Here is a 12,580-nt window from a genome sequence, read left to right on the forward strand (position 1 = left end):
CTGTAGGTTAAAAATACCTACTCCTCATATCAGTATTTCTCCTAACACTGAATCCCTTAATGAGCTACTTGTAATTATGGTTAGGATTTTCAAGAGAGTTAAGCACCCAGTTTCCTTTGAAAATGCCAGTGAAATTCAACTCTCTTGGGCCCTTTTGAATATCCCAGGCCCAATCGCCAGCCAACAACAACAAACACAGAGTTTTCCTGCAAGTCTGAAGTTTGCAGGCTAGGGGAAATTTGAATAATGACTGGGCATAGTAAGAAGTTGTTTTTAAACATGTGCTAAGGTATCGCCTTCCTTATTTTATTTTTACAGCTCAGAAAATAATAATGAATAATTACCGGTTTCCAAAAATTCTCCTCTGGAGAAACATCGCACCTGAAATTCCATGCGAATTTCCCCCTCCTGGGTGGTCTCTAATAGTTTTTATTGGTTGCTGTCAATATCTACTAGAGGGCGCTCCAGACCTGCATATTTAACCTTTGACTTTGTATTTTGTTGATATGTACAGTACGATACCTTTAGCGTCGCAAGGCGGGAAGGAAATGAAGAGGGGCTTACAGAAAAAGCAGGGCTCATTTTTACATCGTGCACAATCATTAAAATAAATAAAGGAAACAACAAACAAATTAACAGAAGCGGAAGAAATATTCTCTTGCTCGCTACAGACACGGAGTAACCACGAGGTTAGTTTGAAGCTGTAGCCAGCATGCTGTGTCTAGACAGCAGCTAGACAGCTCTGCAGTCTACTTTTGTTGTCAGGTGAGGTCAATTTTTGTGATGTTCATTATGAACATGTAAAAGTATGAAAGTCGAAATGTGTTTGTAAGGGCCAGATAGGTCCTGCTGTTAACATGTTCCGGGCGAAAAAGAAATTCCCTAAACGGTGACATTGAATATCGGATGGTATTTAGGGAAGAAAATCATTCTCCTTTTATAAAGAACATATGTCATTCTGTATTCGGGCTGGGATTAACAGAGCTGCCTATCGGATTTGGGCAGCCAGTTCCCATCCATTTTCAGACATCTGATCTGCTTCTCTTAGTCGGCTTTGAAGATCTCAGCTGGAAATAAATGAGAAAAAAATACAGAGATAAGCAAATAGATATGTCTTGCAGAGCGGGGAAGGACAAATAAATAGAGAGGGTATATGCGGATAGTAGATAGAGGGAGTTTGTGGGGACAACGAGCTAGCTAGCTAGAGAATGTGTGTGTGGGGATAGATAGATAGATAGATAGATAGATAGATAACGGGGTGGATGGGGATAGATAGATAGGGTGTGTGGGGACAGGTAGGTCACATCTATTGGAACCCTTCTGGGATGCTCAGCTGACAGCAGACACAGCTGTGCTAATTTTTTATAGTCAATTTGCATCTACTGTTTTTGCAGGACTAAGTAACGAGAAGAACAGTGTCACCCAGAGACAAGGACAGCTGACCCGGGTACAAAGTGACTCTGTCACACTGGGCTGTACTTTCACGACTGAGGATGCAGGTTATGACATACACTGGTACAAACAGGACAGCAGCGGCCAGACGAAGTACCTCTTCCCAAGGTCTGTCGGGAGCGAGCACAACGGGGCTGGGAGCCGGTTCTCACTGGACTTCAGGCGAGCCGAGAAATACGTGGGTCTGAGAATGGCAGAGTTAGAACTGAGCGATTCGGCGATGTGTTTCTGAGCTATAGCTGAGAGGGCCTTAGGTTACCACGGCGGGTGGGTTAATAGAGGGGCTTTTACAAAATCCAGAGCTCAGTTTTCTCTTGACTCGGAGACAAAACCTGCGCAGATAGAAATCGGTGTAAAGAGACACCGCAAGCCACAAGCAGGGGTTTGAATCAAACGATGCAGGGTGTGACTGAAACCGCAGGGGCACTAACTGTGTGGAAATGTTACCCTTTTCCAGGAACAATCCCCCTACTTCTCCCAAAACACCCAGAATCTCATGAGCCCGATGTCAGTACCTGTCACACCGCAATTCCCATGAATAGCTCCGTCTGCTTTTGGGGCCAGACCCCAGCAGGTAGGAATCAGATCTCGCTCCAGTAGCGTAAATGGGGCAAAGTATCAGCTGGTGCAAATCAAGGTTGCCCCGTTGAATTCAATGGGCCCGACCCCAGATGCTGTAAATCACCCTAGGGTCATTGGCGTCAATGGCCCAGATCCCCACGCCGTGAATCAATGAGCTTAACTTTGCCTCACTCTGGAGAAAGAACCCCGCGCACAATTTTCTCTGGGCTGTGAGCAGGAAGGGTCCTGGCCAGATCTGTGGCAATGGAATCCGTGTGTGTGTGTGTGTGTGTGCGCGTGTGTGTGTGTGTGTGTGCGTGTCTTTTAGCCTTTGAAAAAAAGTAAAAGCCGCTCGACCCTGTGTTTCTTGCTGAGCTCCCGTTTCCGAAGACGAGACAGAACTAAGTTGCTCCCACTGAGCTGCTAAAGAGATCTGGAGGCCAGAAAGGTGCCACGTGACAGGAACAAGCCAAAGCACCAGCGGGCAGGGTAAACGCTACCGGAGGGTATTAGCTGTTACATGGTGAGGGAAACAGCCTTCAACTGGGGTCTGTACGAGAGGACGAAATGGTCTTGCCACAGATTTAATCTCTCTCATTTGATTCTGTGAGAAACTTCACCATAAGATTCTATTCTATCCAGGTTCCTGTATTCACCCATCATCGTGGTGGCTTGAGCCCCTGAAGATCTAGAAACAATATATTTAAACATGAAGGCGCCAGAAAGCCTGCTTTGGACAGCAACAGCATTTCTATCTTTGAGTAAGAGTCCGCTAAAAGGGGAAACGAATGATAGAACTTCTGTTACCTAATGGGTTTGAGCAGGGGGTGGAATTAGAAGCCAGGATGACTGGGTTCTGCTCACAGCTCAGAGAGGAGAGCAGGGGTCTAGCGGGTTAAAGGAGAGGGTCTGGCCTCCTGATTTCTAGTTCCACTTCTGGGAGAGGAGGAGAGTCTAGTGGTTGAGAGCAGTTAGACTCCTGAGCATCAGGACTCCTGGGTCCAATGGCCAGCCCTGAGTGGGGATCATGCTGTAGTGGGTAGAGCATGGACGATTAGGACTCAGCCTCCGAGGTTCCATTCACAGCTTCACTGCTGCCTTACCTAGAGCGTGGGGCAAACCCACCCCTCAGTCTGTGCCTGCGACATTCTCTTTGTACAAGATGCCTAAAAACAATCATCCCATTTCTGGGAGGCCCTGAGTCCTAAAGGGACTCTGTTCTCCTCACACGAGAACTGCTGTAAATGTGCGACAGTTTACACGCTTATTTAAAGTGAACTTTCCCTGAATTTCTTTCCTTCCGTGCAGGTTCCAGCCAGGGACAAGGCAGTGTCACGCAAACACAAGGGCAGCTGGCAAAGTTGGGGGGTCAGACTGTCACCCTGGAGTGTACTTTCTCCACTGGATACCAGAACTATTATTTATTTTGGTACAGACAGCAACGATCAGGGGCAATGGATTTCCTCTTCCGAATAGATGAGAGTAATGAGGAAGAGAACGGAGCCGGGAGCCGGTTTTCTGCAGAATTCGGGAAATCCTCAAAATTCTTCACTTTAACCATTAAAGAGCTAGAGCCGACGGACTCGGCGATGTATTTCTGTGCTCTGTGGGAAGACACTGTGAGGCGTTTAATAGGGAGCCCTGTACAAAAACCCACCCCCTGGGCTTTCTCACCATGAAAAACACAACTGCAGAGTAGTATCCCCAGGCCCAGACAGATGGTTAAACCAGATGATGGGGCTGGTATAAACCACATGACCTGACACTTTTGAAGCCCTCTGGGTCTAATTCATCGTGTGTTACCCCAGATTAATGTCAGTTTACCCACTCTGGGTCTGCTCCTCAGCTGCGGTGAATCACTGTGGGGCAGATGGAGTCAACTGGGCCAGGTCCACCACAGGTCTCAATCAGCTGTACTTCCACTGGGGCTGGATTCCCCCAGCTACAGTAAACCAGCATGGGGCCAATGGGAGAGATACACAAAGACACAACACACAGAAGCATGCAGACACACGCGCACGTGCAACACAAACAATAGAGACAGATAGAAACACACCCACACTCACAAAACCGGCACACACAACACAGAGCTTTTAAGACGTCCCACAATGTATTTAATTCACTTCTCACCACGTAGCAACAAGAAGTGCAATAAAAAGGAAAATGAATCAGAAAAAACGACACAAAGCCAGAAACCGACCTTCCAGGAAATGCAGAGGAAGGAATTTGTCCCACGAGTTCTCACCTGCGCTTCAGTTGCAGAACCCAGTCTGTTTCCTGTGTTACGCATTTCCCGAATCCCTCCCTCTTCTGCTAGGCCGGTCTCGCACTAACCTCTCCCAGTCCTTCCGAGAAGTTGCCTTTAAATTCTTCTCGCAGCGACCACTCAGCTTGTCTGGCTCCAGCTGTCTGAGGCACCATGGAGACACGGTTCATTCTCCACCTTTGGATCTTTAACCTACTAGGTAACCGGGCTCTGGGTTTTTTGAAGAAGCGTCATGGAATTCGGCTCCCAACTCCCGTTCTACCCAGAATCCGAATCCAGATCCTAACCCTGACCCAGATCCGAACGCCCCTGCTAGCTTTAACCTTAATTTTTGCGCTAACCTTAATTTGTTCGAAATCAGGCGGATAAACCCCTTGGGCTATTTTAAAATTCACAGCCTAGACCTGCCCACGCACCTGGCTGTCCTTGAACGTGAGTGTCTCGTTGCAGGTGCGGTGCTGGGTGACTCGATCCGGTCCAATGAACCCGAGGTGTCCAGATCACAAGGCGATACCGTGACCCTCGGCTGTTCTTATGAAACCAGCTACACTGCCGGCGTCTATCTCTACTGGTACCGCCAGTACCCGAACCGAGCCCCGCAGTACATCCTGCGGAGAGGAGCAAAAGGAAGCACGTTCAGTGATACTGCAGATTTCGCCCAGGAGAGGTTTTCTTCCCAGGCTGGTGACACCTCCACAGTTCTGAACATCACAGCCCTGGAGCTGGCAGACACAGCGGCGTATCTCTGCGCCCTGCAGAGAGCACAGTGACAGAGCCATATAGCAGAGCTGCACAAAAACCTCCCAGCCCTGCTGCAGGGGATGGTACAGGCCTTAAAACGGGCTGCAGCGCCTTGAAACAGCCTGAGTACTGACGCTGCTTAAAATACATCTCCTCCTAACAGTTACAGGTTTCTGTAAAGAGCTAATTTAAACACAATCCTTGGATAATATAATGGGCCTGATCTTTAACTAGAAAACTATTAATACCTATTTTCTTAGCTGACGAGATGACCTGTTCTGTGTTGCGTGGGGGAAAAGCATTTGTAGTAAAACAAGGGTTAAAGGTGAGTACAAATGTAGATGAAGTGACATTGTTGAAAATGCAAATTGAGATAAAATGCGAATGAAAACATCCCTTTACACATGGACAATGAACCGTTAAATTGCTCATTTATGTTGAAATGGGGGTTAAATACGCGAGTTAAAATACTGGGGAAATAATTCGAAATACCCGGTTTTGAGTGGTGGGGTAAAGCTGCAGTTACCAACTCTCCCAGAGTCAAATCAATGCTCCTGTTGTAGAGACATTTGCATTTTGGGTAGATTTGACCTGAACCCATTGCGTTTCCTGGAACTCCTCCCTCTTCCTCTCCGCAGGTTTCTAATGTTTGAAATACAAATTGAGATAAAATGTGAACTGAAAGTTTAGTTGAAAAACGGACAATAGACTGTTAAAATTATCTGTCCGTTTGGTGAAATGGGGGGGGGGAATATTCAAATTAAAATATGGGGAAATAGTTAGAAATACCCATTTGTGAGTGGCGGGGTCCAGCTGCAGTTACCAGTTCGCCAGAGGTCGCATCAATACTCCTGTTGTAGAGACATTTGCATTTTGGGTAGATTTGTTTGGAAGCTATTTAATTGCAAGACACTTTCCCCAAGAATATATGTGAGAACCGTGAGCTCTAAAATCCTGTGGTACGTGGTAAAGTCATGACAAAGCACCGCCATCTGCTGGTTGGAAATATAAACACAGGTTGTCATTGGAAACCCTTCCACGCGGTGTGTCTTCGGTTTCACTCAGGCTGCCGGCAAAGGCAGCAGAGGAAAGACGAAAATGATTTAAAAAAATTCTTTCAGGAGTTGTGGCTGGGCATTTCAAAGGAGGTTAATGGAGTTGGGTGCCTCATCCCATTACATTTGTTGAGATAATCCCAGACATTATTGCCGGCAAACATATTCATGCCCCATCCCACTGAAACCTGGGTGCGTCAAAAAATCTCAACAGTCCCTCCATGAGTTAGAAAACATCCTCCCTATTTTACAGCTAGGGAAACTGAGGCATGGAGGAGGAGGATTACACATCGTCACACACACACAGTCTGTGTCAGAGCTGGTCTCTGAATCCCAGAGCAGACCCTTGTCCACAAGCCCATCCCTCTCCCGTTAAGAACACCAATATCTCAGCTGCAGGCTGACCTGAACCCACTGTGTTTCCTGGATCTGCGGAGAGTTCCCCTCCCCCAAACTCCTCCCTCTTCCTCTCCGTCGGTTTCTAATTAATTTTCCACAGTTGTAGCTGCCCTTACAGACGTGAATTTTATATTTGTCTGAGGAAGCGGCAGTAGCTGGGAGTTTGAAACTTGGTCGGTAAAGATAGAAGATACTATGGAGACGTGTTTTATTCTCAGCATTTGGATAGTTCTGCTAGGGAACTGGGCTGGGATTTCAAAGAGGTCTCAGGAAACTAAACACTCAGTTCCCATTGAACTGTAAACCTAACCCCATACATAACCCTTACCCAAGACTGTAACCAAAATGCAAATGGTACAATCACCACAACGCTAAACCCTACCCCTGACCTAAGGGGTGTAGAAGTACAGCCCCCCCTCCCCAGCCCAGTCTCTTCCCTAGAGAACGTACAGTCTAAGGGTGACTGCCCGTCTCTGCCACTGAGCTGCTATATGAACTTGGGCAAGTCCTTTCTACTCTCTGTGCATGTTTCCCTCCCATCCCCTTGTCTGCCTTTCCCTGCTGCACAGGCAATGTCTTAGGGGCAGGGAGCCTCTGTGGCGATCTGTTTTTAAAGCACCTGTCACGCTGCCTAGGGAGGCCCCTCCTGGAGTAATCACAGTGCGGCACCAGCCTGTTCTGGAGATGGGACGCCAGAGCCAACGGATCGGCCAAGCCATTCTCGGCTGGGATACACCTGAGGGTAAAACCAGGCCACGCCCCATATTCCTCACCCTCTGCTGCCCCCTAGCGGCCATTCCACTCCAACCACCTTCAGCTGCATCAATCCGCGATTCATTGAAATCCTGTTTTCATTCGCTTCCCCTCATCTTTTTATTTTTTTAAATCCCTGATACAATTTTCTGTGCCTGCTAGTGAGACAGGCTGGCGCATCGCCGTGTTACCCACTTCGGCCAGTGGCTTATAACCATCTTTTTGCTTCCTTGATATCGGTGTGCGCCCGCTACATAAATATTGCTTAACCCAGGAGAGCACAACAGAGAGGGAAACCCATGAATTATAGGGACAGCGCCTTAACTGGTAGAAACCGGACCAGCTGCCCTGGATTAAAATGCGGCTCCACTGATTTACATCAGCTACGGCTCTGCCCATGGTCTCCCGTGGAACTGTGGCCAGTTTGCTCCGGCTGGGGAACCGGCCCACTGACTCTGATGGAACCCAATTAATCTGCACCAGTGGAGGACCAGGCCCAGTGCTCTCAGAAGGAAAACCCTTTCCCTCCCCCACCCACTTGAACAGGGTAAATGTACCGAGTTGCTTCCAGCCTGAAGGCCACCCCTGGAGGCTGAGCGGTGTCACAGCTTCACCTCATCCAGGTTCAGCTGCAGCCACTTCATTCTGCGGCTGAGTCCCTGACAATGAGCCTGGCCGCTTTGCTGCTGGTGCTGGCTCCAGGTATTCGAGGCTCTGCTCTGAGCAGGGCACCACGGGTTGGGATTTCCAGGCGGTTGGGGAATGGCTTTTCTGAAAGAAAGGCGCTCCGATACCACGGGGATGGGCGCCCGTGGGTAGACAGATGGACAGTGCAGAGGGGAGGATGGGCAGAGGGAAGGGTGGATGGATGGACAGGCAGACATTACGGAGGGAAAGGTGGATTTTCGTTCGCTTGTTTTCTCCTTTGTCTGCACAGAGGTGCATGTATTTTCCTGTCACTGCTGAGCAAGAAAACCTGGACTAAAACCAACCTCCTCCCCCCAGGTGCGTTGGCCCAATACACGGTGACCCAGGAGCCGTCCCAGGTCGCTGCCAAGGAAGGAGAATCCATCCAGCTCAACTGCTCCTACACGGGCACCGCGTACAGCGTGCATTGGTACCGCCAGCCCCAGGGGGGCCAGCCGCGGTTCCTGGCGCTCCTGTCCTCTAGCCGCAGAGACACCCGAGAGAATTTCACCATGAGCCTGGACACCAAAACCAAAAGCAGCTTCTTGTACCTGAACAGCAGCCGCCTGGCAGACTCTGCTGTGTATCTGTGCGCGCTGGAGCACAGTGCCAGGTGAGCACAGGCAGCCCGTCACAAAACCCTGGGTGGGGGCAGGGCACACGGACCCGAGAGAGGAGACAAGCAGAAGTTAGAATAGAACAGCGGATATGAGCACAGAGAGAAGAAAGGAAAGTAGACCAGAGTCGGCGAGAGGCTATAAGAATAGAATGGAACAGAAGAGAACACACGGGAACGGACCGGAACAGGAGCGATGCGAACAGAATAAAGGGGAGAGAAGAGAAGAGGGGTCAGTAATTTAAGGAAGAAACTTGAAGAATCAGCTGGAAAATTATAGACATTTTCACCTTTTCGCCTTCCCCAATTGCCTGGATCTGGTGGTTTTATATTAAAAAAATAGCTTCCTTGCCCCACAACACTAGCAGATGGGGAAGCATTCTCTGGGGAGACAATCCGGTACCTCAGTAATTCCCATGTGATTTTCCCTGTTGTTGAGGTCAGACACTGTCAGACTGGTAAAATGCACACAGACATTCTCACATACAGCCACACACAGGACACACTCACACAAGCATTCTCTCATACAACCTCTCTCTCACACACATACAAACACAGACACTTGCACAGACATACATAGTCACATAAGAATTCTCACATACAACCACACACACACACATAGGCGGCAGGTTTGTATAATTTTTGGTGGGGCCCAAAATGGTGGTGCCCCCCCCCGCTCCCGCCCTGTAAGCCGATATAAAATGAAGCTACAACGCATCAGTGCCACAAGATTACGAGGGTCAATTAAAAGTGGAAAGGCAGAAGCAGCACTTGCCTACTTCAATATACAGTATTATATTTTGTTGCACTTGTTGTGATGAAGTGGGAATGTTCTTAATATTTTCTCTGAATACTGTGTGGGTGCCTCAGTTTCCCCTGCAAGATGCCAACTGAAGGTGTTGGGGACAAAGAGATCAGGTGGCCTCCTTGTCCAGAAGAGACACAGAGGCCAGAGGAGGGAGTGTCAGTTTGGAGTTGGCTGGGGAAATGGGTAGAGACCCAGAACTTGGTTCTGGGCTCCCCACCCCCAAAGATGGACGTGACAGAGGGGTTCTGTTTTCTGTACCAACAAGCTCTGTTTAAACTGTGTTCCCGTCATCTAATAAACCTTCTGTTTTACTGTCTGGCTGAGAGTCACATCTGACTGCGGAGTTGGGGTGCAGGGACCTCTGGTTGCCCCAGGACCCGCCTGGGCAGACTCGCTGTGGAAAGTGCATGGTGTGGAAGGGCATGCTGAATGCTCCGAGGTCAGACCCAGGAAGGTGTAAGCTTCTTGCCCTGGAGACAGTCTGCTCAGAGAGAGGAGGCTCCCCCAGAGTCCTGACTGGCTTTGTATGGAGATGTTCCAAAGCATCCCAGCATCCCCTTCCACACCGTGCACTTCCCGGAAGTCCGCACAGGCACTGACACTCCCTCCTCCGGCCTTTGTCTCTTTTCCAGGCATTAGGAGGCCACCTGATCTCTCTGTTCTCCAACACCTTCAGTTGGCACCTTGCAGGGGAAACTGATTTGGGAGAAATGAAGTAAAAGCTGCCCAAACTGAGCTTGAGCACTCCTGAATTTTGAGGTGTTCAAATCTGGAAGGCAGGTGCTGGGGGTGGGAGAGGGCTGTGGGCTCCATGGGGGAGCATGGCAGCAACTATCTGGAGCTGCACGGAGCCAGACACGCTGGTCTGAGTGGCACAGTAAGTGGTTTGGGGGTTGGAGAAGGGGTAGGGGGTTCCAGGGGGCAGTCAAGGGACAAGGAGCAGGGGGGGTTGGATGGGGCAGAGGTTCGGAGGGGCAGTCGGGATAGGCAACAATTGGATAGGCATGGGAGTCCAGGAGGTTTATCAGGGGACAGGTAGGGGGTGGGGTCCTTGGGGGAAGTGGGATCGGGTCTCAGGAGGGGGCAGTTGGGGACAAGGAGAAGGGAGGCTTAGATAGGGGCTGGGGTCCCAAGGAGCAGTTAGGGGCAGGAGTCTCGGGAGAGGGTAATCGGGGGACAAGGACCAGTGGTGCTTAGATAGGGGGTGGGGGTCCTGGGGTGCAGTTGGGACAGGGGTCTGGGGAGGGGGCAATCAGCAGCCAGGGGCTGGGATTCAAAGGGCTCTGGGCTCCCCGCGGTTGCAGGCAGCGCAGAGCCCTCTGACTCCCTGCCACGGCTGGGATTTAAAGGGCTCTGGGCTCCCCGCATTTGCAGGCAGCCCAGAGCCCTCTGACTCTTGGCCGCGGCTGGGATTCAAAGGGCTCTGGGCTCCCCGGCTGCCGGCAGCGCAGAGCCCTCTGACTCCCGGCCGCGGCTGAGATTTAAAGGGCTCTGGGCTCCCGGCGGTTGCAGGCAGCCTAGAGCCCTCTGACTCCTGGCCACGGCTGGGATTCAAAGGGCTCTGGGCTCCCCGGCTGCCAGCAGCGCAGAGCCCTCTGACTCCCCTGCACTCGAAGCAGGGGAGAAACCTAGCTCCAAATATTGGTGGAGCAGAGCCCCTGATTGTCAATATTCCTGGGGCTTTAGCCCCACGAGCCCATATAAGTTGGCGCCCATGCACACACACTCTCTCTCACCTAGACTCACACACACAAATATACGGATTCTAACACACAGCCAGAAACATACACACTGAAATCACACACACACAGGCACACTCTGACATACCTAGCCCTTCATACACACTCAGAAATATAGATCTTTATGCATACACACCATGACACACATACATTTAATCTTAGAGACAGCTCCATGCACACTTTTAGATGATAATATGCTCGATTGGACCAGCTTCTGTTGAGGAGACAAGTTTTCCAGCTACACAGAGCTTTCCTCCGCTGGGAAGTGTGTCTCTCTCACCAACAGAAGTTGGTCCAATAAAATATGTGACCTCACCCACCTTGTCCCTCCAATAGCGTGGGACCCACAAAGCTACAACAACAACACGGCACACTCCTAGATAAACAGCCTGGCCCCCAGAATGTGTCCCACACCCAGAGAATTTCCTGCATCAGACTTAGATCTCTACGCAAAGGGACTCAGTCCTGCCTTTCATTGCAGGGTCTGACAGACCTCACAGCACCCATGAACTTCCTTCTGCTAACTGCACTGCTGCGAGGTATCCCACCCTTTAGTTCTCTGTGCTTTGCTGTTCTCTCTCACACACTGACACAACTTCCCTCTCACACTCAGGCAGGATTTAAGAGCTTGGCGTCCCTTGGTATTTTACAAGCAAAGAGCTGAGTTTACGCCAATCCCATCTCTTCGTGTCAGCTCTACTGAGCACAACAGACACGTGCAGTTTGTAAAACTCCATCTGTTTCCTGCTGGCTCATCTCTATCCCTCCACTGTAAGGGGACTTCCAGCCAAACGCCCGCCCCTCCCTGGGCGTGACCTCCATTGGCCTCCCTCGCCCTGTTTTCCCCACAGGGGCCCGCAGCCCATACGCCGTCATTCAAGACAAACCTGCTGTCTCCAGCGAGGGACAGTTACCGTGGGGAGCGTGGAACATCCCTTGCTACCAGCAGGTCCCAGGCGCTTCCCTGCAGCTCATGATATTAAGGATCACAGGTGGCTGGGAACAGGGAGATTCCTTCACCAGGTCCTTGGAAACCACCCACCGGTGCAGCTCACTCAGCTTCCCCAGCAGCCAGCCTGGGCCCTCAGCTGTGTACTTGCACTAGTACAAAACCCACTGCAGCCTGTCAGGGAGGTGGGTGTGCGCGTGCGTGCAAAGACTTGTAGAGCCCTCGGGCCTGTGTGGGAAACGATTTTACTCTCAGCGCTCACATGCCACGGAGATGAGTGTCAGCACAGACAGACAGTGCAGCAAGAGGGAGGGACGGACAAAGCAGAGGGCAGGGTGGCTAAATGGTTGTATAGACAGATGTGCAGCAGGCAATCGAGCTACATGTCTACATGCAGCCAACGAAGTGGGTATTCACCCATGAAAACTCATGCTCCAATACGTCTGTTAGTCTATAAGGTGCCACAGGACTCTTTGTTGCTTTTTTCAGATCCATCTAGACATGGGAAATCTACTGAAGACCATAAGAACGTCCATACTAGCCCAGTGTCCTGT

General features: G+C 50.3%; 1 long non-coding RNA gene and 2 gene segments (V, D, J or C); 2 read left to right on the forward strand and 1 right to left on the reverse strand.

The window, feature by feature from the left end:
- Positions 1-916: 916 nt before the first annotated feature.
- On the reverse strand, positions 917-4,284 carry LOC120381176. The gene is made up of 3 exons (XR_005587959.1): positions 4,214-4,284; positions 1,550-1,784; positions 917-1,067 (listed from the first exon to the last, which is right to left on the reverse strand). It is a non-coding gene; the product is annotated as an uncharacterized LOC120381176 (long non-coding RNA).
- Positions 4,285-4,338: 54 nt separating this feature from the next.
- On the forward strand, positions 4,339-5,680 carry LOC120381167. The segment is given in 2 exon segments: positions 4,339-4,478; positions 4,730-5,680. Coding segments are annotated over 2 exon segments (366 nt in total).
- Positions 5,681-7,827: 2,147 nt separating this feature from the next.
- On the forward strand, positions 7,828-8,985 carry LOC120381168. The segment is given in 2 exon segments: positions 7,828-7,929; positions 8,233-8,985. Coding segments are annotated over 2 exon segments (336 nt in total).
- The last annotated feature ends 3,595 nt before the right edge of the window (positions 8,986-12,580 follow it).

Source organism: Mauremys reevesii, linkage group 13 (assembly GCF_016161935.1).
Source record: "Mauremys reevesii isolate NIE-2019 linkage group 13, ASM1616193v1, whole genome shotgun sequence".
Taxonomy (NCBI): domain Eukaryota; kingdom Metazoa; phylum Chordata; order Testudines; family Geoemydidae; genus Mauremys; species Mauremys reevesii.